This window comes from Solanum tuberosum, unplaced genomic scaffold (genome assembly GCF_000226075.1).
Source record: "Solanum tuberosum cultivar DM 1-3 516 R44 unplaced genomic scaffold, SolTub_3.0 scf00506, whole genome shotgun sequence".
Classification (NCBI taxonomy): domain Eukaryota; kingdom Viridiplantae; phylum Streptophyta; class Magnoliopsida; order Solanales; family Solanaceae; genus Solanum; species Solanum tuberosum.
In genome coordinates this window covers 63,225-85,751 of record NW_006239429.1, presented here as the reverse complement: position 1 = coordinate 85,751, position 22,527 = coordinate 63,225, and the positions used below count along the sequence as shown (strand labels likewise).

The 22,527-nt window shown below is 35.6% G+C and overlaps 4 protein-coding genes across 6 annotated transcripts; 2 read left to right on the top strand and 2 right to left on the bottom strand.

Moving 5' to 3' along the window:
- Nucleotides 1–26: 26 nt before the first annotated feature.
- On the bottom strand, nucleotides 27–5,182 carry LOC102595744 (binding partner of ACD11 1). Of its 3 annotated transcripts, none has more exons than XM_006364677.2 (8): nucleotides 5,066–5,182; nucleotides 4,863–4,969; nucleotides 4,694–4,769; nucleotides 3,744–3,815; nucleotides 3,556–3,618; nucleotides 2,414–2,769; nucleotides 1,040–1,163; nucleotides 27–441 (listed from the first exon to the last, which is right to left on the bottom strand). In XM_006364677.2, exons 1-8 carry the CDS (start codon nucleotides 5,069–5,071, stop codon nucleotides 421–423), a joined length of 825 nt encoding a protein of 274 aa, XP_006364739.1. In that variant the 5' UTR covers nucleotides 5,072–5,182; the 3' UTR covers nucleotides 27–420. The 3 variants fall into 3 exon arrangements, with proteins under 3 accessions (XP_006364739.1, XP_006364740.1, XP_006364741.1); XM_006364678.2 differs by having other exon boundaries at nucleotides 2,414–2,766; nucleotides 5,066–5,179; XM_006364679.2 differs by lacking the exon at nucleotides 3,556–3,618 and having other exon boundaries at nucleotides 2,414–2,766.
- Nucleotides 5,183–6,382: 1,200 nt separating this feature from the next.
- LOC102583832 (uncharacterized) lies at nucleotides 6,383–7,114 on the bottom strand. Its single transcript, XM_006364733.2, has 2 exons — nucleotides 6,921–7,114; nucleotides 6,383–6,831 (listed from the first exon to the last, which is right to left on the bottom strand). The coding sequence occupies exons 1-2, from the start codon at nucleotides 7,021–7,023 to the stop codon at nucleotides 6,488–6,490; spliced, it is 447 nt and encodes a 148-aa protein (XP_006364795.1). The 5' UTR covers nucleotides 7,024–7,114; the 3' UTR covers nucleotides 6,383–6,487.
- A 1,000-nt stretch (nucleotides 7,115–8,114) lies between these two features.
- On the top strand, nucleotides 8,115–18,281 carry LOC102595419 (uncharacterized). The gene is made up of 12 exons (XM_006364676.2): nucleotides 8,115–10,208; nucleotides 10,829–10,918; nucleotides 10,996–11,232; nucleotides 11,440–11,661; nucleotides 11,748–11,859; nucleotides 14,256–14,414; nucleotides 15,637–15,695; nucleotides 15,804–15,883; nucleotides 16,000–16,079; nucleotides 16,194–16,234; nucleotides 17,165–17,213; nucleotides 18,017–18,281. The coding sequence occupies exons 1-12, from the start codon at nucleotides 8,205–8,207 to the stop codon at nucleotides 18,019–18,021; spliced, it is 3,138 nt and encodes a 1,045-aa protein (XP_006364738.1). The 5' UTR covers nucleotides 8,115–8,204; the 3' UTR covers nucleotides 18,022–18,281.
- A 2,344-nt stretch (nucleotides 18,282–20,625) lies between these two features.
- On the top strand, nucleotides 20,626–21,348 carry LOC107058411 (uncharacterized). The gene is made up of 2 exons (XM_015304079.1): nucleotides 20,626–20,949; nucleotides 21,058–21,348. Exons 1-2 carry the CDS (start codon nucleotides 20,626–20,628, stop codon nucleotides 21,346–21,348), a joined length of 615 nt encoding a protein of 204 aa, XP_015159565.1.
- The last annotated feature ends 1,179 nt before the right edge of the window (nucleotides 21,349–22,527 follow it).

Sequence of the window (22,527 nt, the reverse complement as noted above, 5' to 3'; positions counted from 1 at the left end):
ACTTGAAATGATTAACATGAATAAACTTATCTAAGAGGTGAATATATATGCTGATGGATGTCATCGTAATATAAACATCAAATCAGAAATCTTTCTAATAAAATTCAGCCTCACCAAGAAAGATATGATATCAATACAAGCTCCTAACCTATCGTGACTTTGAAGGCTTACAAACAAAAGAATTACACAACCTCGTATAGTTGTATTCACCACACCACTCCACATTCCACAATAAAATGGGAAGAAAAATTAACAGTGAAAAGAATCACATCACAGATAAAACTTGCTTGAATTTGACACAGACGATCTGCAATCTGCATACCGGATCCCAATTTCTAGATGTGCAAGGAAATAGTTATTGGAATCCCAAGCTATTTGACAGAGGCAACTTAGCAACTCCAACATACATTCGGCTATGATCTAGGCAACAATAGAAGGATCCTGCAAGACGGAACTTCAGTTTCAGTATTTCAGGAAAATTACCCTCAAATATACAAACAAAAAAGAAAGAAATGGCAGAGGGACGGGGGAGCACTTTGCCATCCAACATAGTGCAACTGTTCAGGATAGCACTTTGTGAGTTTATATTTTAAAATGTTACAGAGACATTCCTACCAAGCAAAAGTATATAGGTTGTCTAAGAAATATGCTCTTTACTGACTGCTTTGAGTCTAATTGTTCTCTCATTTCTTCCTCTGGTTACATGAAAGAGGCATGTCTAGTAACAGATTTCCTGCACTTTGTTTTGTTTTACTTTACATTTTTACTGGCCATAAATGTTAGCCAGAATAGTATAACAAAAACAACCTTCCTTAATTTTTTTTGGGGGGGACCAAAGAGAACATATATAGCAGCATGATTCTTGCTGAAGGTACTCATTTTTTTAATCCCACCTATCATAATATTTCTTTTCATCTGTTTTTCTATCATTGTTAGTGACCTACGCCAAATAGGACAATGAATACAAATTGATAGATAGAAGTCAAAAGGTAGAGTTAGAGATACATAGAGGAGAAAAGAGAAGCGAGGAAAAACATACCTTTGCTGTCAAATTTGACAATGCAAAATTCCATTTCTCTCTCGTTTTTGTACCAGCAACTTGCCCTGCCTTGGCTACTTTACTAAAAGCACCATTCAGCCAGGCAGCTCCAGCATTAACATACCTGATCAGCTCCAAATTAATGGAAATGTAGAGCTTTAGTAATATAATAATAAGAACGTGCTTGCTTGCTTGCTAGAGTACAAGTGCTTAAACCAAAGTGAGTGGTCATGCACATTCCATCTTAAACCAAGGTAGTTCTCCCCCTCATTCCATCTTTACTTGGGAGATGCACTGTACTTAGTCTCTCTCCTTTTAATAAGGAAAATGCACAATGGACGCGGAGTGAGTGGCCATACACATTATAAGATGCTCATTAAAAAGATGAAATCAAGATAATCTTTGCCTCCTCAACCAACTGAAGTTTTTGAACCTTAATACTTCTTCAGCAAGTAGGAGCAACATGCCTAATTTTCAACTTCAACTTAATGGATTAGTAGCTCAAGTTATGCAAAACCTAAAAGTTGAAGAATTCATTTTAATTATCCAATGGAAAGCTATTGATTATGGTAGCAGGACGCACAATTTATGAATAGTTTGGAATTGTTTAAGGAGATGTTGTGAGGCCGCATACTAGATATTGCATAAAATGGAGCAGTAAACAGGGTGATGAAACTCGAAATTATTCAAAAAAAAACAAAGAATGATTCAATGCCCAATGCTCTCTCAGATGTCAAATCAATAAGTCATTCAGTTCAACATTGACCATAAAGCAATCTAATCTTCTGTTCGACGAGAAAAAAATATTTCAATGCCAAATGCTCTCTCAGAAGTCCAATCAACAAGAAACATCCTATGCACACTGATGATAAAGCAATTCAATTCTGCTGTTCGATGAGATAAGGCGTAAACCCAACTAAAGAAGGGAAATGATAAAGAGGAAAAGCATGGAATGCGAAAGGACTCTATTTTCTTTCTTTTCTTTACTTCGATCAGAATGTTGCAAGGAAAGGAAAATATGTGCTATTCCCTTCTCTCGGAGACTCAGTTTAAATAAGTGGCCCCAAGGGGAAATTGGTCATCTTTTTTGCTTTATTTCCTCTTCTTTTAACAAATCAAACAAGAGTAGAGAACTTTAAAACTTTCCCTTCCTTTCTCTACTTCAAGATATAGGATAATTCAGCTCATATAGCCACTTAACAGCATGCAAGATTCTCTTAGGAGATTATCTCAATAGATAGAAGCGGACAAAGAGACAAAAGAGAGCAGGTAATACTCTAGAAATCCTAAGAACCAACTGTAGCAACAAGTACAGAAAACTGCATTGTTAAAAAACAGACTTGAATCACATAGACATTTTTAAAGAATCCAGACCTGCTTGATTTGACCGCTGATCCTGTGTCATTCAATTTCCGTTCTGCTGCCATAACTGCAGCCATCGTTTTGTCTGACACTTGAAGCCTTTGATCAACAGATTTAACTTTCTCATTTACAACAGAAATTCCAACCGTAAGCTTTTCTGTTAGCCCAACTCTTCGGTCAAAGGAAATGACTCGGGCAGATGCAGTGGCTCTTAGCTGATGTTTCTCATCAAATGCCTTGGCTTTATTCATTGCATCTTGTCTGATAGCTGAACCTTTTGCCAACACATTTGAGACAACATCTTGGGCTTTACTGATATATACTTTCCCGTTCACCCTTCCATTGCTAGGAGAAGTAGGTTTGGCCTGCTAATGGAGACAAGTGATCAAGAGATTATACAAGTAATGCAGATCACTATAAAGCCGAAAAGAGCCTACAATAAGTACACAGTCGAAACAAATATATGCCTGCAAAGTGCAGATCATAATACATGAATCCTACACCACAATATACTTGCAATGGCTCTTCCATATCTAGAAGCTCTCTATAGAGACAACAATTTTTATGTTCTTGTGGACAAAAGATACCCAACTTTTTTATCCTTCGGGGTGGCCCGGGGGTTTGGGCTTGGGACTTCCATGTTGGAGGTCTCAAGTTCAAACCCCTTGCCAGCGAAAGCAAGGGTTTGTCTTCTGGGTAAAGCTCGTCGCACCTCTCCTGTATGGTTTGCGAGCTATTGCATAGGAGAGGGGTTTTTACCCTGTGCGCACCCAAAGGGTAGCGGCTGCAAGTTGCCCTTGTCATAAAAAATAAATTAAAAAAAAAAAAGATGCCCAACTTTTTAATAACTTGAAGGAAGAATTATCCACCAACTTTATTTACTCCCTCCGTCCGTCCCAATTTATGTGACACTTTTCGTTTTTCGAGAGTCCAGCAGTTTAAGTTTGACCGAAAATTTGCGCATGAAATCTTCATTTTTTTTAAAATGAAATTTCTATATTTGTAAACTACATAAAAAGTACTATAAGTCACAATAATTGATAATTCAAAATGTTTAAAAGATCTATGAAAACTTACGGTCAAAGATAGACTTGTTTGAATCTCGAAATCCGAAAAGTGACACATAAAATGAGATAGAGGGATTACTATATTACCTCAGCAAGCGGAGAAGAACTTTCTCCAGCAACATTCACGGCATTATCAACTAACCTGACTTCCTGGAAGCAATGAGTAGACTACATGAATTGTCAATATAGATATTCCTAAATTGTTATACTTTAATAACCGATATTTGCAATTATATGAATAGAGATAACACTTCCACACTTGTCTATGTAGTTACCCGAGTCTCAGATGATGGAACATAGTCTTCTTCCTGAGTAATATTTACAATCTGATCCACTATGGTTGCTCCCTGCAAAATGAGTAGAATCAGAAGGGTACTTCTCACAAACAAACAATTCAACAAAGCAGTAGCAGTGAATATACACAAAACCAATTTCCATGTGCTTATTATTCTTCAAACAACAATGGCATATCAAAATTTTGATGTCCTATAGTAATTTGAAATTAGGAGCATCATTCCTTCATTCTCCGTATTGAATAACTCAATCAATAGGAACATTGTCAAGTATGCATCATCAGTCACTGGCCAAAAGCTAAAAGCAGATTAGGGGAGGATGTAGCATATATATACACTCATTATATTTCATCAAGATTTAAGTTATATCAAAGATTTATAATATCATCAGGTTATTTAAAACCCAAAAAGATACATGTAATAGTTGGAAAATTTGTTAACTCTTCAATTACCAAAAGAGGTGCTGAAAAACACATGCTGTATAGATGAGCCTATATTTCATGTTTAACGGTAAAATCTACCTATACTTTTTTCTCCATCAGACAAATGATTAGCTAAAGAAAACAGAATCTTAAATTTCTTTCCTAGTTCCTACACCTCCTTAAATTTCTGTGAGTTTATTCCACTCCTATAAACTGTCTTCCTGTGATGCTGCTAAATAATTTACTCCACCAACAAAAGAAGGATTTAATACTTTAGTTTCAACTAAAATTGCATTCCCTTGTAGTTTAACAGGTTATAGCATGTTTGTTTATCCTTTCCCCGAGTTACAAACAATTGTAATTATAAAGAGTTACATATAGCTGATTGTGTAATTCTAGACCACAGTGCATAGGATGTAGGAATAGCTTGGATGATAAAAGCATACACGGTTATGCAAATATAGACTAGAAATTAGAATTACTGTGAAAAAAAAAAAAAAGGAAAATTACCGACAACAACAAAGCAATTTCAAGCGCTTTCGGATCTTTAAATGTAACAAAGGCAGTCTTGGATTGTCCTTGTTCTCTGCACTCAACACCAAAACCAGTGAAATAATTTAGCTCGAATATATATTATCTAAAACTCAAATACCATCACAGAAAAGGTGAAGCTACTGACCGGCGAATCTCAATATGCTCAATCTCGCCGGAAAACGAGAAGAACTCGCGAACCTCTCTCTCAGCTGCCAGATCTGATACATTACCTACTCGTACTGTTCTTACCTCCTGAAAGTACATACAGAAGAAAGATTCAATTCATCACTGAGAGAAGAGAAAGAGATAAAAGAAGATAAAAATTGAAAAAAAAAATGGAGAACTCACCTGCATTATTGAGTTTAAAATCTATATCTATCAGCTTTGTTTTGCTGAGCCTGAGTGGAAGAGGAGAAGCTATAAATGTGACAGCTGAGAATGTAACTGTTGTAGTTGTATAATGAAAATGGCCTTGCTTTTTCCCTCAAATATCGGCTTTGACATTCATCACTGTCGCTTTGCTAATTATTGAAGATTCCGCCTGCGGTCAGCTCAATGTGGACTGTATTAGGCATATATGTACGTCTTTTTAATCAAATTACAATTGACTCCCTGTCTTTTGCGTTTCTCCCTCTTTTAATCCAAAATGTGGTTCTTTCTTCTTCTTCTTTTTATTTATTTAATTAAATAATAATTAATTTAAATTTTAAAGAGATAAAAGACAAGTTTGCTATCCTAGTAATCGACCAACTAATTCACATACATGCATTTCAGCCCTAGTGTAGTTATCCACTGACATTGAAGGAGAAGAATGTCAAGGTCTACTTTCACAGTAAGGATTGCCGCCTAGTCCAATCCAAAAGCAAACAAGGGACACTTCATTAAGCAAGAACCCGAGCTAAGAGCGAGGCAGTTCAATTAAGATATATATATAGAGAAAGCTCTAAGAGAATATTTAATCATGTCAAAACATATTTATATTAATATATATAATATAAAAGATAAGACAGAGGGGGTATATGTTTAATGGTAAAAGCTGGCCCAAATCTTGTTTAAATTCTTTTCTTGTTTTTGTCAATGTTCCTTTATTAGTTCCCCCTTCTCTCCTTCTTTCTTTTCCCCTGCCATGAGACTTGCCACTTTTTTCTTTCATACTACACAAAAATACATTGCAAGCAACTTGAATAGTTTAATTAACATGTATGACATCCATTTCTAATTAATTTTCTTTTAAGTCAATGTTTCAACGTGTTCTTTGACTTAGCTTGAACTAACATCTATGTCATCTAATTTTGATTGTACATAAGTCGATACTTAAGCTTGTTTAAAATTAAATAAATAGACACATTCGTCCTATCGACATCCTACATGATAATTTTGTATCCTAAGTGGCGTCCTATGTGTATTATATTGTGTCGCGTAGAACACATGTATCTATTTATTCAATTTTAAACAAGCTAAAGTTTCTACTTGTGCACATCCAAAATTGAAGGGCGTACAAGTCAAGTTATGTATTATGCGTAAATAAAATGATGTTTTACTCTTTGTAATTAATTATTTTGAGTTTTTTTTTTTCAAATGTTCAAATCTTTTAACAAATAAAGTTGTGTAATAAACAGAAAGCAACTCATTGGTATCAAAGAGAAATAGAGCAGGAATAGTAACAAGGATGGAAATATTGGAATATGTTATGGACCTCTTTATTTCCATTGTATCATGCATACTCTTAATTATAATAATGTTATATAAATAGAAGTAATTTTAATTATATTAGTCTTTAACAATTGTAGACCTATAAATGTAGTAAGCGAATCCGGAGAATGCAGAAACTACAACCACGATAGCTGCAACACCCAAGGCCACCTTTTTGAATTTCTTGAATCTTGATTCATTTGATACTTCATTTAAGCTTTCATTAGTACTCTTCTTTGGCAGTGTAATTTTGAGAACACCCTTCTCAAATTTGGCCTTTATCGCATCTACGTTATGATCCTTTCGTAATTGAATCTCTTTGAGAAAATTTAATCTGGTTTGATTTGCTTGACCATCTCCTGAAATCTTTACAACTCCACAATTGCTAACTTGTACCTTCAATCCTTCTTTATCCTTGAATTCTTGAATGCAAAGAAAAATAAATAAATTGAGGGATATATATTGCAATAATATTTTCAAGAGTTCTAACTAATTGTACTGTATTATTTACCTGGGAGATGGACCAAGAGAAGATCAACTCCTTCTTGATGTTGCCACTCATAAGATGGCTCAAAATGACCTTCTACTGATCCATCTAATTTGTTTTCCATCATGTAAGTGTATTTCTTCTGAATTAGTATAGTAATTTATATCTTTATATGCTTCTAGTCAACCAATGTCATGGTTTTAAGTTGTGCTACTCTCAAATTCTCTTCTTAATATATAGGGCAAACATGATTGTTCTTTATATAAAAAAAAAACATGACAAGGGAATGATTCCTTTTTTGGTTTTGATGGTTTTCCATTTGAGTTTCTTTAATTTGTGGTTTTCCTAGATTCTTGTTTTGAGCACATGATGATTTCCTTTTTGCAAGGCAATGAAAAATTCCATAGTCACTTCTTTCGTCCTCTAAGAGGGATTTTATTGGCGATTTCCTATATTCGAAAATTTAAGAGATATGATGAAATATGTGAATATGCTCATATCAATCAAACTTTTAAGTGTCGTAAATTAACTTTAGGAGGTATATATTGAGTAGTATTATAGACAACTTTGCAAGTGAAGTGATAGATAATTATTTCAAATATCTCACTCAATTTTTCGTAAAAAGTATAACCGATCAAATAAAAAATAATTTATCTTTGCATAGATAAATATTAAGCTACTTCTTTGCAAATTGAAGGTATATGAGCTTTAATTTTGGGTGTTAATTTTTTTTAACAACTTTTTCTTTAATATAAACTTAATATGACTCCAATTTCACAAAAATAAAATAAAATTTGACAATATATTTTATGTGGTTTGATTTGAAGTACAAAAGTGAAACTCTAATTAACATTGGATTTAAAATTATAAAAAAAATTTCGATAAAAATAAAAATGATATAAAATATTATTTATTATAAAAATCAAAATAATTATTCTATCCGTTTTAAAAATAATAACTTTCTTTCTTTTTTATTCAGTTTCAAAAAAGAATGACCTCTTTATTTTTTGGTAACATTTTAATTTCTACTTTCCACAAGATTAAAATACAATTTTTTTAATATAACTTTAATTTAGGAATACAAGATTCAAAAGTCTTCTTTATTTTCTTAAATTTCGTGTCAAATTAAATTAGACAATTTTTTGTGAAACGGAGGTAGTAATACGTAGTAATAGTAATTCATCAAACTATTAATTTAATGAAAAAAACTCTCCAAAATCTTAGCAAGACACCAAAATAGAAAGGGTGTTTTGGTTAAATCCCGTCTGTACGGTAACAAGTGACTTCTCCCTTTCCCCTGTTTCTACAATGCCGCCGAAAGCTTCCTCCGCGCCGCGGTGGGGCCGCACTAGATCGACCGCCAGAAAATCTGTTCTCGAAGGAATCGAATCCACCGGCCCGAAATCTTTTCCGCCTCCATCCACTTCCACCGCCGTGATCGATTCCCCATCGCCTCAAAAAGATAATCAATCGACTCCCTCGATGACCTACTCTACAAATTCTAAAATCAGTGAGCATCCGGAGCAATCCCTGAGCTCCCAAGTTCCAAAAATAAACACTGGGGAAACCGGAGTTGAGTTGAATGAAGCTGACCAAGGCACGCCGCCAAAAACAGTGGAAATTGAAGCTGTTGGGGAGCAGAAAGTAGGGCAGAGTGGTAAGAAAAAAGTGGTGAAAAAGACAGTAAAGATTGTCAAGAAGATTGTCAAGAGGAAAGTGCCCAAATCTGTTGCAAAGAACAGTGAAATGACAGACGAATCAGAAAAAGGCTACGCAGAAACTGTTTTGGATTCATTCGAGGTTGAAAAAACTAGCTCTCGAGGCACAATTGAACCAGAAACTGTATATTTAGAGTCTAGTAGTGCTGCTACAGTTGGTGAGGGTGGTAACTCGGAGAAGGACAATTTTCAGCCAATAGAAGTTGAGGAAGGTATTATTGCTGTTGAGGTTATGTTAGGAAAGGATGGAATGAAGGACTGTGAGGTTACTGTAGCTAAAGGTAAGTTAGAGCTTTCAATTTTGGAATGTAATGATGCAAAGGACAATCTAGGTTCCCTTGAGACAGGAAATGTAGTTGTTGATTCAGAAAAAGGTAATCTCCGTTCAGTAAAGATTGTCAAGAAGATTGTAAAGAAGAAAGTGCCCAAATCCGTTGCAAAGAACAGTAGAAAGACTGAGGAATCAGAAAAAGGCAGAGAAAATGCTGACACAGAAACTGTTTTGGATTCATTAGATGTTGAAAAAGCTAACTCTCAAGGCACAATTGAACTAGAAACTGTATATTTAGAGCCTAGTAGTGCTGCTACAGTTGGCGAGGGTGGTGACTTTGAGAAGGGCACATTTCATCCAGTAGAAGTTGGGAAATGTACTATTGCTGCTGAGGGTATCTTAGGAAAGGATAGAATGAGGGACTCTGAGGTTAGTGTAAATGAAGGTAAATTAGAGCTTCCCATTTCAGAAAGTAAAGATGCCAAGGACAATATAGGTTCCTTTGAGACAGGAAACATAGTTCTTGATTCAGAAAAAAGTAATCTTCGTTCAGTAAAGATTGTCAAGAAGATAGTGAAGAAGAAAGTGCCCAAACTTGTTGCCAGGAAAAGTGGAAAAAAGGAAGAATTGGTGAAAGGTAGCAACAATGGGGACGCAGAAACTATTTTGGATTCAGCAGGCGTTGAAAAATCTAAACCTAGTCCTCCAGAAACTGAAAACCTAGAATCTTGTAAGGATGTTTCAGCTGAAAATGAGGAGTCAAAGAAATACAGTTTACATCCGATGGAAGTTGAGAAGGCTAAGAGTGTTAGTGAGTTAGGTGCAACTGAAAATACGTTAGAGCCTTGCATGTTGGATTGCAAAGATAGTGTTGTTGAGAATGATAATATGGATTCTCTTGAAACACAAATTGTAGTTCTTGATTCAGAAAAAGGTAGTCTTAATGTTTCTAGTAGTGATAATGTGGATTCGAGTAAGGATCAAAATTTGGTTCAGTTGGGAGAGGAAGGGTATAGTCAAGGCAGAGAGGGAACAAAGGAAGCTGTGGATACTAGTCTGAGGTTGAATGAAGGAATTCTATTGAGTGGGGAAATGGAGGCATTAGAACGGAAAAAGAGGCGGAGGACAGAGATTTTCATTGGGGGATTAGACAAGGAGTCAAATGAGGAGGATATCAGAAGTATCTTTGCTGAGGTTGGTGAGGTCGTGGATGTAAGATTGTTGATAAATCGTGAAACAGGAAAGAAAAAGGGGTTTGCTTTCCTCCGGTATGCTTTTGCTGCTGATGCAAAGAAGGCTGTAGAAAGATATTCCAAAGTTGAGGTAATGTCATTTGGAATTGCTACCTGTAGTTTTCTAAGTAGAACAAACGTTTGTTTAAGTAGTGCAGTTAGTTGGTTGGCTGTTTGTCTACACGTACAGCTAATAAATCAAGTATGTGGCGAGATTCATATTGATTTTTCGACAGACTATCAATTTACTGGATCCTATAGAGCATTTTAAGTTTTAATTGAACTTATCTGTGCTTATCGAAAAAATTTGCTGGAAGCTTATGTAACAAATTTGCATACTCTAATATAGGTTAGAAATAGGTCTATGATTTTGGAAAGTAGGTTGTTTGAACTCATTTTTGGATACCTAGCTTTAAATGGATATGGCTGCAAATACTCTCTTTTCTTCTTTGTCGATAAGAGGTATGGACATTTCTTACTATTTGCTTAATATAACCGTACAAGTAATAAACACTATGCTTTGAGGAATAATCATGCTGTTGGGGGTGTATTCTTCATCTAATTTTCATATTACACCCAAAATTTAAGGCATAGAGAATAATATATTTTAGCTAAGTTTACTGGTGAGTCCTGCTGGATAGATAATTGCAATTTCTGCACTAAGCTGTTGTATGCGATGGACTAATGCATTTATTTGATTTTGAAACCTAGATATCTGGGAAGCAATGTCGTGTATCCCTTGTTGAGGGTAATGACACAATATACCTGGGTAATATTGACAAGAAATGGAAGACTGAAGATGTAAGCTTTACTGTTTGCTGCTGATTATTGTAATTCCTCTGGGTTAAATGACTTCTGAAGAGTTTATTTCTGGACAGGTGATTGATCTACTGAAGAAGGCTGGAATTGAAAATATTGATAAGGTCACAGTTATGGCTAATCCTAACAACATCGAGCAGAATCGAGGGTTTGCATTTGTTGAACTTGAAACAAGTAAAGAAGCTCAGATTGCTTTCAGTAAACTCCAAAAGAAGGATGCTTTTGGGAAACACATGAAGGTAAAAGTTGCATGGGCACAGCCTTTAATTGAGCCAAATGAAGAAGAAATGCTAAAGGTCAGTTGTGATGAAAGGTTTTGGAATTAATATATTGATGCTTATTGAGTTGTTTACCTGAAGTAAATGCTAAGCGATGCATGAGAAAAGAAGCCTCAATACTCTATTTTGTTTCTTCTTCTTTCCCTAGTCTTTCTGACTAACAATCTTCATCTATAATACAACTTTTATTTGATTAAAATACTTAATTGCTTCACCTTTGTTAAGGTTAAATCAGTTTATGCTGAATATTTACCTTCCTCATGGATTGAAGAAAAAGTGCGAGACTACTTCGGCAAATTTGGTGAAATTGAGAGTGTTGTTCTTGCAAAAGATCTTCCTTCCTCAAGGAGAAAAGATTTTGCCTTCGTCAATTATGTAAGCCGTGAGTCTGCTCTTGCGTGCATTGAGGCATTCAGTCATGAACCAGCTAATGACAGTGGATCCAAGGTTTCACATTGTTTCTGTAATTTACCATTAAGTTATTGCAAAAATTGCTGTGCTTATGATTATCTTCAATGTTGATTATATTTTAGGTAAGCATTAAGGTATCTCTTGCTAAACCCATGCCGAAGAGTAAGCAAACTAAACGTGTAACCCTTCCTTCTAGAAGGGAACCTCGTGAGGAGAAGAAAATACAGGACCAGTGTGAGTTTTTTGAAACCTATATTTGTCAATTTGATGATACTTTGGTATAAAATTGTTTGCTTTGTGGCATAAAACCATGGATGATCCTTATTTTTTTTGTAAAGAAAAGAGAGGAGATTCTTGGGGAATGAATTGCTTGATTATTACTTTTTCTGATCAGGTAAACAATTTCATTTCATAAATGAAAGTCAAAATTGGTCATATACAAGAAGTATACCCAAAAGTTTAAAGAACCTACAAAATGATATGGTTCTCAAAGAAAAATCCCCCAATCATCTATTCATCCCGGGACTACATTGGTGCACCAAAAATAAATAAGGAATCAGAGACTACTCCTCAACTGCTCAAAATTCATTTCTACCCTTTCTAAAGCCCTTCTATTTCTCTCTCTCCCAATGATCCTCTTCAGACCCAGATAACAACTTTTCATGGCGTGCTCTTTCTTGCTTGATTATTATGTCAAGTAGGTTATCAAACATGTTTACGAGTTACCAATTAAGTAAAATACATATTTTTCTACTTAGATAATTACTAGCATTCTAAATTGCTACCCTTTGACCTTTAAATTTTCAACCGGCAAAAGTGGATAAGACTCTTTTTGTTTATTAAGATTAAGACATTTGAATCTTCATAAACATCTGAATATTATGATGTTGTATGAGGATACGAATAATAAATAATTAAGATCATTTATATTTTCAACATTTGAATGTTTGAATCTTATCTTTATTGAAAGTTCATGAATATAAAATTGAAAAGAAAGCACCCGTTCATCTAATACTATATCAACAAAATGTAAGAAAGATAAATTATTAGGGTGGCAGGTAGTAGTGATGGTTGATAGTGCTAAATGGCGGTGGGTTAGTTGGGTGATAGTGGTGGTTCTGGGTGGTAGGTAATGGTAATGATGGTTGATAATAGTGGTTAATGTTAGTGGTTGGTAGTGGCAGCCGATATAGTTGAGGATGATGTGGTAGTGATTGATAGCGGTGGTTGGCTATATATGCCAATGGCATGGTGGTGGTGGTTGTGCTGATGATAGTAAATGGTGGCTACTGACAGCGACGAGTGACTGTGGTGATTTGGGATAGTGATATTTGTGGTTGAGATGGTGGGGTTGTCAATGATGGATGGCGTGTTGATTGTAAATGGTAGCTAGTTGCGATGACGGCTGACTATGGTGATCGACAGTGATGGTAATTGTGGTTGAGATGGTAGTTGTGGGTGGTAGACTGGTAGTTGATACTTGATAGTAGGGGGCAGCAGCAATAGTGGGTAGTGATAAAAGTGATGGAGTAGTGATGAAATACGTTCTTTGCATAAACCCTTGAATCACTAGCATTTTAATAATATCAAGATTTTTTTTGAAGTCTTAATCATTCAGATCTATTCTAAGTCATTAAATGGTTATAACGGAAAAAACACACTTACTGATTGAGTTTTGAATGATTAAGATTTAGACCTAAAAAATGAGGCCCAAGTAAATGAAACATAGTAATATTCTTTTTCCTCAATATAATCTTTTCTTTTCCTTGTGAAAAATCCTTTAACTTGTTGTGTGTCCTTTTTTTTTTTTTGATGACAAGGGAAACCCGCAGCCGCTCACCTTTGGGTGCGCACAGGGTAAAACCCTCGCTCCTATGCAATAGCTCGCAAACCACATAGGAGAGGTAACCCGCACTAGGCAAGCCCGGTGCGACGAGCTCGGCCCAGAAGGCAAACCCCTTGCTTTCGCTGGCAAGGGGTTTCGAACTTGAGACCTCCAACTTGGAAGTCCCAAGTCTAAACCACTGGGCCACCCCGAAGGGTCTTGTTGTGTGTCCTTTAACCAAATGTTTTTACTAGAGTAGGGTATCTTGTTGCAGTAATTAAGCCCATTGAAACATTATTGCATTAAGCGAATATGTCAACTTGGTCTCCAGCAAATTAGTACCAGTTGAAAGAATTTGGTACAAACTAACATAATAAACTGAATATAGTTAAATTCTAAGCTGCATAGCCATTTCCCTTATTGTTTATCTTTAGATGAATTTGAGGTTTTGTCATGTTATTGGAAGTTATTGACACTGTGACACTGTAATATTATTAGCAAATTTGGCTAGAAAGCTGGGATCTTCTGTCAAAATCTATGTTCAAAGGCTTTTTGAAGTTTTTTTAGACATGGTAACAAAATGTATATAAATCATCAACACGAAGTGTTGGAAACCAAATAAAGTGTTTACAACAGTGGATTCAAATCATAAGTATAAATGAAGCCTTTTTGTTGCTTGTGTCAATTCTTTTACGGAAAGAGGTTTCTTCTAAGCAAACATGATACCTATGGAGTAAAACAATTGTGTCTTGATAGCAGTCGTGAGTCTCTTCTTTAATGAGTAATTCCTTTATCATGGTTATAGCCATCTTTAAGAGGCATGAACCCAGCAAAAAGGTAAATTACATGAGAAGATATGATGAGGATCATAGAGTTAATGGAGGATCTTCTACAACCAATGAACTTCTGCACCTCTTGAGACAACAAGGGCCAGTTCGTCAGCTCCATTCCGGTTTGAACATGGGTAATTTCATATATTTCACTTCTAAAATTTTCTCTTCCTTTGCCTCATGTCATTAGACATAATTTGTTGGCCTAGCTTTCCATTTAAATGTTCTGCTAGTTGTAACTTGCTTTATTTTTTTGATAAGCTAAAGGTTAGTGTAGTGTACTTGTTCATGTACTTTTGTATAATGACCTCCTAAAATCATTGTTGTTGAACATTAGGGGAATAGAAAGCTACTTAGAGTAGAATGGTGTGTTAGCGTAAAAGAAAAGGTCCGAAAAGCATGAAAATCTGCAATATGTCATCAGCAAGGGACCATGTTACAGCTAAGTGCCGAAACGATCTCATGAACAAGGAATTTTATTCCTAAGTAGAGCCCCCTAGGCTGGGAAGATGTGCCCATCCAATCTTGTGTTGGACAGGAAGTTTATTATGCTTTTATACCCTTTCTTATTTATTCGTCTTAGAGATTGGTTTAGTGATGTTGGTTAATATGTCCTTCGGTAGTTAAAGGTATTTTGGTGAAGAGGGTCAAATGCTTCTTTAGTTACTCTAGGGGTCGGTTTGCATGTACCTACACTAGTATTCTATCATATGCTTGCTACCTTCTGTCAACACAGGTACCGGGTAACTCTGTCCACCAACACTTGCTATATGGAAAGAGATCACCCAGCTTTTTCTATTGGTGCTGGGATTTGAATTTTGATCTCCCATGGTTTTGCCTACTTCATTGGCCCATTGGGTTCTAAAAAATGGACTTTAGAACTTCAGTTTTCTTTTAAAACGAAAGAAAGAAAGCAGGAGCTTGAAAGTAACGTCTAGTGCCTAGCAGTGTTATCAAAAGCAAAAAGCGCAAAGAAGTTCTATGGTCTGTTGGGGTTGTGGGCTTTAGTGAAAAAAGGCGCAAAGGGAGAAATAAATAAATAAATATATATGTTTTGTTCAAGACTAATGATTACCCAGGTGGAGTTGGGAGTCACTAAGGGAACAAAATATGAAAGAACCATGGTGCAATCATGGTATGGGAGTTTGGGGGTTCTGTAACCTTGTAAGGAAAAAGGGATAGAGGATGTATTTACCTTTTTATAGTTCTTATGCTTTCTACTTTGTTGTATATGTTTTATGTTTTTAATGGTTATTCATTGGCAGACCTCTGCACTTTGGATCCACCCCACCCTTTTTTTCTTTCTTCCTGTTGTATATAATTGAAATCTGTTTTCTATTATTCTTGTCCGAGAAGGCTCAGGTATTAACCATCAGTACTCGTTATCTGGAAGCAAGCGACCGTTTTCAGCTGTAGTAAGTTGCGAATTTGGTTGCATTTATGCTGCTTGCATCTCCTTATGTCCCTTCCACTTCTTATGTAGACATACTTATCTCTGAGGCACCCTCGTTCTGCCTCTGCAGGTACATAATCCACATCGTATGGATTCCAGTGGAGTTTCTAGAGTGCAGTTAGAAAGCTCTTTCCTTACTGCAAACCGAAGGTTCATACCATTGTCTGTCGTTGCTAATGGACATCTTATGCAATCATATAAAGTAGAATAACTTCTTGCAGATACTTTACCTCATTAATATTGACTTTGTACTTTTTTTCATTTAGTATGTTGCCACATAGTCGTGGACCTCTGGGTACACCATCTTTTGTCTATTATGGCCAGCTTGGCAGTGACCATTCACCAGGTGAGTTCATACTGCAACTAGATGGTTCTTGAGATCATTTTTGACTCACAATAGTTTATGCCTTGTTGAGTATGTCTATTTTGGTTAAGTAGTCTTCTTTTTGGGTCTTATCAGGTTCAGTTTATGGGGTCGAAAGCTTTCCGAATTCTTTTCAGGTATAGAATATTGAATGATCTGTGGTCATTGTTACGGTTCACCATTTCTCATGGCAAACATTTTGTTGTTCATTGGAAACCCCAGTTATATTACATCTGGCACTCTTGTCATGCTCTAATTTATTCTACTGTTGTATGTTCTGTGCTTTTGAATTTAATGGCCTGAGAACTGGGCTTGTTTTCTTTAGATAATTCATTGCTTGATATTGCAAGTGGATAGTAGTGTACCTCCCTGTTCCCGAATCAGACATTCTGTAGAATACATTTGCAATTGTGGACCAGATGCATCTTCTTTATATGGAAGTACGAACTGCGGGACATATCCAAGTCCTCCGGAAAATAAATAAGAGGGGATAAAAGGTTTCCAGTGTGGCATGCAGTAGCTTTCCTTGGGAAAAATGGCATGTAAACAGACTAACAGAAAGATAATCTTTTAACTTCATTCAAATGTAACCAATTCTGAAAAAAAAAAAATTCATTCTGCTCAATGACCTAGGATTTTTATAATGCTATCCGGTTGAGAAATGGAAAGCTTGTTCCTAAATAACATTATGTTTTTAAATATTTTCTCATATTCTTGATTAGCATGTTTACTTTTGCATAGTTACTTCAAGTGGTTTATACAACCTGATTATTCACCTGCAAAAAGTTCTTAAGCTCAGGAAACTAACTCATCAGGGAATTACATCTCGATGATACCTATTTGACACAATTTCTTAAATGTATTTGATAAAGTACCATATATACATTATTATTAATTTATTTTAATCAGATCCTCCAGCCTAATTTTTTCTCCTTTCTGAGTAGTATTTATGGACAATTCTTTTTTTTTTTTTGAACATTAAATGAAAATTGAGATGCTAGAGACTGACGTTTCTGAGTTTTAGATCGGCACACAGTTTCTGATCATTGTTTTTGTTTGTCTTGCAGTCTCATGACCGCGACCCTTATGGTGGAAATCGTAGCATATATCGTAGATGTGAGTAAACTTCTTTTAGTAGCTTATTTGGCTTTTGAAATGTTTCTTTGAGCGTTCTCGGCCGATTCATTAATCAGTATATTATGTTTGCTTCATTCTTTGAAACCAGTCCCGCCTGTCCTTGCTATAAACTTAGCAGATGAGGTGTTCCTAATGCCCAGATATGTATATGAACCCTGACTAATGCAATCATAAGTTAAGGGTCGTCTTAAATGTTGGTTTCTTTTCCTGCATGTGTTCCTTCATTTACTTTTTCTGTTAGTTTGGGTGGGTAGGTGGGTGGTCACAAGAGAGTCCCAATGAACTCTTTCCTTCCATCTAATCCATTAGTCAAAATTCTTGTCGTAGTGTTTTTCTTTAAAGTTGGGAGAGCACCATTCAAATGTGGTGCTTCAACAGTTTATTGTAGATGAAGACTCAAATTTCCATGGTGATCTTGGGTTTGCGTGAACTTTCTATTAAGTTCACATTATCATACCGTCTTTTGGATCTTGTAGAAATTAGATTCATGTTTGTCATGCATCTTGTCATTTTTGGTTGAGTTTCTTGTTAGTATGGTAGTTCTATCTTAAACACATGGTCTCCAATGTCTTGGAATTCCTCTTAAGGTTTATTTTACGTCTAAGCGCTGTTTCAACTTTAAATTTCTGCTGAATGTTATATGTAGTTGGTTGGCAGAAGAAATGAAATATAGTCAAAAGCTGCCACAAGTATCTGCTAAATGATGTGCTGATCTAATCCACTGTTGATCTTAGTTTTCATTCGACGTGATCTTTATCGTCATTCTTCATTGGTTTCTACAGATTGAAGGAGTGATTTGGGAATGCCACTGAACTGATGTTTCTAGCAAGGATTGTCATACTGACCTGTTATTTTGATTCTGTCAAGTTATTTGCAAAGTTCATAGGAATGTTGAGTTGAGTTGACTCATGCTAAGGGGTTTTGTAACTTCATCCTTACATATTTGGGTGACCACCCCAGGACCCAGGTCCTTCCTGTATACCCTGCAAATTTTGGCGATTTGCCTCCTGTTAAATATAATCTATTGTCATGAATTTTCAAGTATTATTTTTATCTTGGCAAACGTTTTAATTCTTTCCTTTTGACAAGTTCAGAAATAGTCGAGAGCATCAACTCAACTAGTGAACAGAATCTTGCTGATCTGGTATTTCTTTGAGTAGATTCAACCATTAAAATGAGGAATAATTTTTACAATGAAAAAAATAAGAAAAAATTGGTGAGAATCGTTCAAACAGACAACTTTGACCAACTTGGTATTACGGTGTATTCGATTAAGTGTAACACCCTTAAATATTCTTTCATTGAAAAATATGATGTATGATATATCCAGTCTGGAAACAGTATTTGAAGGTGTTGTTTGGTTGAGCAATTAGCTACAAATAGGCTTGATCTGCTTTTGAACTTTAAACTATTAAAAGTACGAAGTGCCAATGCGAAATGTTGGTTTATTTTTCTAATATTTAGTATTTTAAAATTAATAAAAAGTTTAGGTACTTTTTTTTGTTTGAAGTATTTAGGGCAAATCCATCGGTGGCCACCTAAAGTAGGCACTAAATTTCACTTAGACACCTTAACTAAGCTTCGTTCATTTTAGACACCTCATGTCATGTCTTGCTGTGTTAATTTGACACTTTCTGCTGAAATGGCATAGCAAGTGTGCTACACTCACTGGACGCGCGTGAGAGCCTCATTTTACCAAATTTTAATTTTTTTTTTCTTCTTCTTCTTCCCCATTTTTTGGCTACCATTTTCCAAGCTTAAACTCTTGCCATGGTGAAATAAATTTGACAATGCCACAAACAAAAAGTGAATTGTAGTGCCCATAAATTTTAAGCTCAAGTACTTTCACTTATTTTGTTGTCTTTCTTCCTCAAAATAATTTGAGAAAATCAACATAAATTTCAAGAAGAAAAAAACACTAAAAAATGGCAAGAAATCATATTTTCAATTATCAAATCCTACATTCACAACAAACAATTTTAGTGTTCCAATCCATTTGTATGCCTTCTCACATCATAATCACAGAAAAAGTCCAAAATCAAAATAAATAAGCTATATAATTTTAGTAGAAAGTTTGGGACTCCATATTTATGTACCAAAGAACCAATTTTTGACTTGCATTGACCCAGAAATCCAAAAAAAAGGAAGAAAAAAAAAAACCCCCCCAAAAGGTCAAGCAAATGCATTACCACATTCACCAAATCAAGCATTCAATCATCATTCTATTAGAAGAAAGACGTTCTTATCTCACAACATTCACAAAGTGATAAAAACAAACAAAAAAAAGCTTTTTCTTTTGACACATTTGGGTGAGGGAGAGTCGGGGGTGGTGGTGGGTGGAGAAGAAAATCTGGGTGAGAGAGAGGGGTTGGGGTTTGAGGTGGGGGTGGGTAGTAGAGAAGACAATTTGGGGTGGTGCATATAATTTTCTTTTTATTAAAAGTGTTTTTTTTTTAATTATTTAGTTAAAGAAATGTCACATGTCAATGAGTCATTGGTAGTTTTTTTCCTACTCAAGATTCATCATTTAATAATTATTTTTCTATATATGCCACGTGTCTTTATTTAATTCATCACTTTGACACGTCATCAGCTAGTGTGTTACACACACCTTACAAATTTGGCAAATTGTCGAAAAAGTGTCAAAATGACACAATTGGGGATGACATGAGGTGTCTAAAATGAACAAAGCCTAGTTAAGGTGTCTAAGTGAAAATTGATGCCAACTTTAGGTGGCCACCGATGGGTTAACCCAAGTATTTATGAAGTCTAAATGTTTAGATTTACAAAACTAGAACTAGGACAACATTTGATCTCGTTTGAGGTAAAAATTATTGTTTGTCTTCTCACTTTGTTCTCCAACAGACACTTGTAATGGAGTAGATTTTTCTTAAGTTTGAATGCTTTAGTTGTTTCTGTTCCCCCTCAAATATCATTGTAACAATTAATAATTCAAGCTACTGCTCATGCTGGAAACCCAGCTAGTTCTCCTGTCAATTGTTGCTTGAATCTTCTTTAACCAGATTGCAATCATTTCATCGATTTTATAAAGCACAACTTATGAATTGTTATTTATGAAGGATAACAATCATTCATGAATACTTCTAAAAGGAAAATGCTTCAAAAGCAAGAAATAGATAAAATGTGTGATCGAGGAGAGTTTATGAATTCTAACTGTCATGATTTGTTTGCATTGCATGGGATCATCCACCAAAGATCTTATCCACATACTCCATAACAAAATGGAGTTGTAGAAAGGAAGCATAGGCACTACTTAGAGACAACAAGATCTATCAAATTTCAAGGGCAGTTACCAAATAGATTTTGGGGTAAATGCATAGAAGCTGCAACATATATCATAAATAGAGTACCTCTCACAGTCTTGGGAAACATGTCACCATATGAACTGATGTATGGCAAACAATCTTCTTTAACTCACCTAAGAGTGATAGGGTGTTTGGCATTTGCTACTAGTTTGAGGAAGGATGATAAGTTTGCACCAAAGGCCAGAAAGGCTGTGCTACTTGGGTATGATGTCAATCTGAAGGGATATAAACTTCTGGACATTGAGTCAAGGGTTATTTTTGTTAGCAGAGATGTTATTTTTTATGAAAAGGAATTTTCATTTCAAACATCAGGTTCAGGTGATACCACTAATCAAATATTTTCTATACTTCATTCACATGTAGAAGATTGTAAGCTTACACCATGTGTTGTAAGCAGAAATGATACTACTCCTTCTAGTAGTGAAGGACATCCCAGTGACAATCAAGACTTTTAGCCTCATAACACAAATGTTTCCTCTGATGTTGCACCTCCTCAGGATGATCAGGCCTCTATGCATGATGTTTTGTCTCAGAATCAGACCCCACCATTAGTCTTACATGATGTTGTTGAACTTGTTATTGTTAGAAGATCCAATAGACCTGCTAAGCCCCCTTTGTGGCACACATACTATGTTTTGCCTAAGAAGCTAGCTGGCAATTGCTTGTATCCCATTGGAGATATAGTTGATTATGAGAGCATCTCACCAGCCTATAGAAGCTTTGTTACTAAGTTATCTCAGGAAAAGGAACCTGCTTCTTATCAGGAAGCCATACAGAACCTAGATTGATTGAAGCTATGCAAAATGAGATCCATGCTTTGGAAGAAAATCACACATGGAAGCTTACACAGTTGCCTGAGGAAAAAAAGGTCAGAGGGTGTAAATGGGTGTACAAGGTGAAGTATAAGGCTAATGGAGAGGTTGATAGATTCAAAGCTAGGTTGGTAGCCAAGGGTTACAACCAAAAGGAAGGTTTGAACTATCAGGAAACATTCTATCCTGTTGTGAAGATGTGGACTGTTAAAGTTGTCATAAGCTTGGCTACTACACATCACTGGAAAATACACCAAATAAATATTTTTAATGTTTTTCTTCAAGGTGATTTGAATGAAGAAGTATACATGGAGTTACCTTTGGGTTTTAGGCATCACAGTGAGAGACAGATAGTGTGTAAACTCACCAAGTCACTGTATGGACTCAAGCAGGCAAGTATGCAATGGAATATCAAGTTAACCAGATCCTTAGCTAATTCTGGTTTCCAGCAGAGCCATTATGATTACTCTTTATTCACAAAGCATCAAGGTGAAAGTTTGGTATTGGTATTGGTGTATGTTAATGATTTGTTTATCACAGGGAATGATCACAAACTGATCCTTGAAACAAAGAAGGCTCTCAAAGACAGTTTTAAAATCAAGGATTTAGGGGAGCTGAGATATTTTTTAGGAATTGAGTTTGCTAGAAATGCAACAGGGCTTCTTATGCACCAAATGAAGTACTGACTTGAACTAATCTCAGACATGGGGTTGTCCTTTCCGCAGTCAAATTACTAATTTAAAGAAATTATTGATAGCTTAAACAATTGCTTGTATAGCTTTCTAGAGCAGAGATCTAGCAACGCATTCTAGGCACAGATCATTGGTATTGGATGTATCGTTAGGTTGTGCCGAGTCAAAATTGCTCCCTTTTTTTTTCTAAGCTTATCGGAGCACCTATTGAACTACTGAACTGAATCAGAAACTTACAACTATAGAAGGTGGTGGGAAGGTTGCTTTATTTGACGATCAAAAGGCCAGATATAGCATTTGCAATACAACTCCTAAGTCAGTTCATGCACAATCCCAAGACATCTCACATGGATGCAACAATGATGGTGGTCAAGTATGTTAAACAATCAATTGGGTTGGGAATTCTTACGAGTGCCAATGCTGATAATCAACAAACTGCATATTGTGATGCAAAGTGGACAAC

Coding starts and splice junctions, on each gene's coding strand:
- LOC102595744 (XM_006364677.2), bottom strand. Junction 4,770..4,862: donor GAGCATATTGAGATTCGCCG/GTCAGTAGCTTC, acceptor TGTTGAGTGCAG/AGAACAAGGACAATCCAAGA. Junction 3,816..4,693: donor AAATTGCTTTGTTGTTGTCG/GTAATTTTCCTT, acceptor CTCATTTTGCAG/GGAGCAACCATAGTGGATCA.
- LOC102583832 (XM_006364733.2), bottom strand. CDS start 7,023: ATGATGGAAAACAAATTAGATGGATCAGTAGAAGGTCATTTTGAGCCA. Junction 6,832..6,920: donor TCTCTTGGTCCATCTCCCAG/GTAAATAATACA, acceptor TTTGCATTCAAG/AATTCAAGGATAAAGAAGGA.
- LOC102595419 (XM_006364676.2), top strand. CDS start 8,205: ATGCCGCCGAAAGCTTCCTCCGCGCCGCGGTGGGGCCGCACTAGATCG. Junction 11,860..14,255: donor GAAGAAAATACAGGACCAGT/GTGAGTTTTTTG, acceptor TCATGGTTATAG/CCATCTTTAAGAGGCATGAA. Junction 16,235..17,164: donor GCTTTCCGAATTCTTTTCAG/GTATAGAATATT, acceptor TTTGTCTTGCAG/TCTCATGACCGCGACCCTTA.
- LOC107058411 (XM_015304079.1), top strand. CDS start 20,626: ATGTCACCATATGAACTGATGTATGGCAAACAATCTTCTTTAACTCAC. Junction 20,950..21,057: donor GTAAGCTTACACCATGTGTT/GTAAGCAGAAAT, acceptor GCACCTCCTCAG/GATGATCAGGCCTCTATGCA.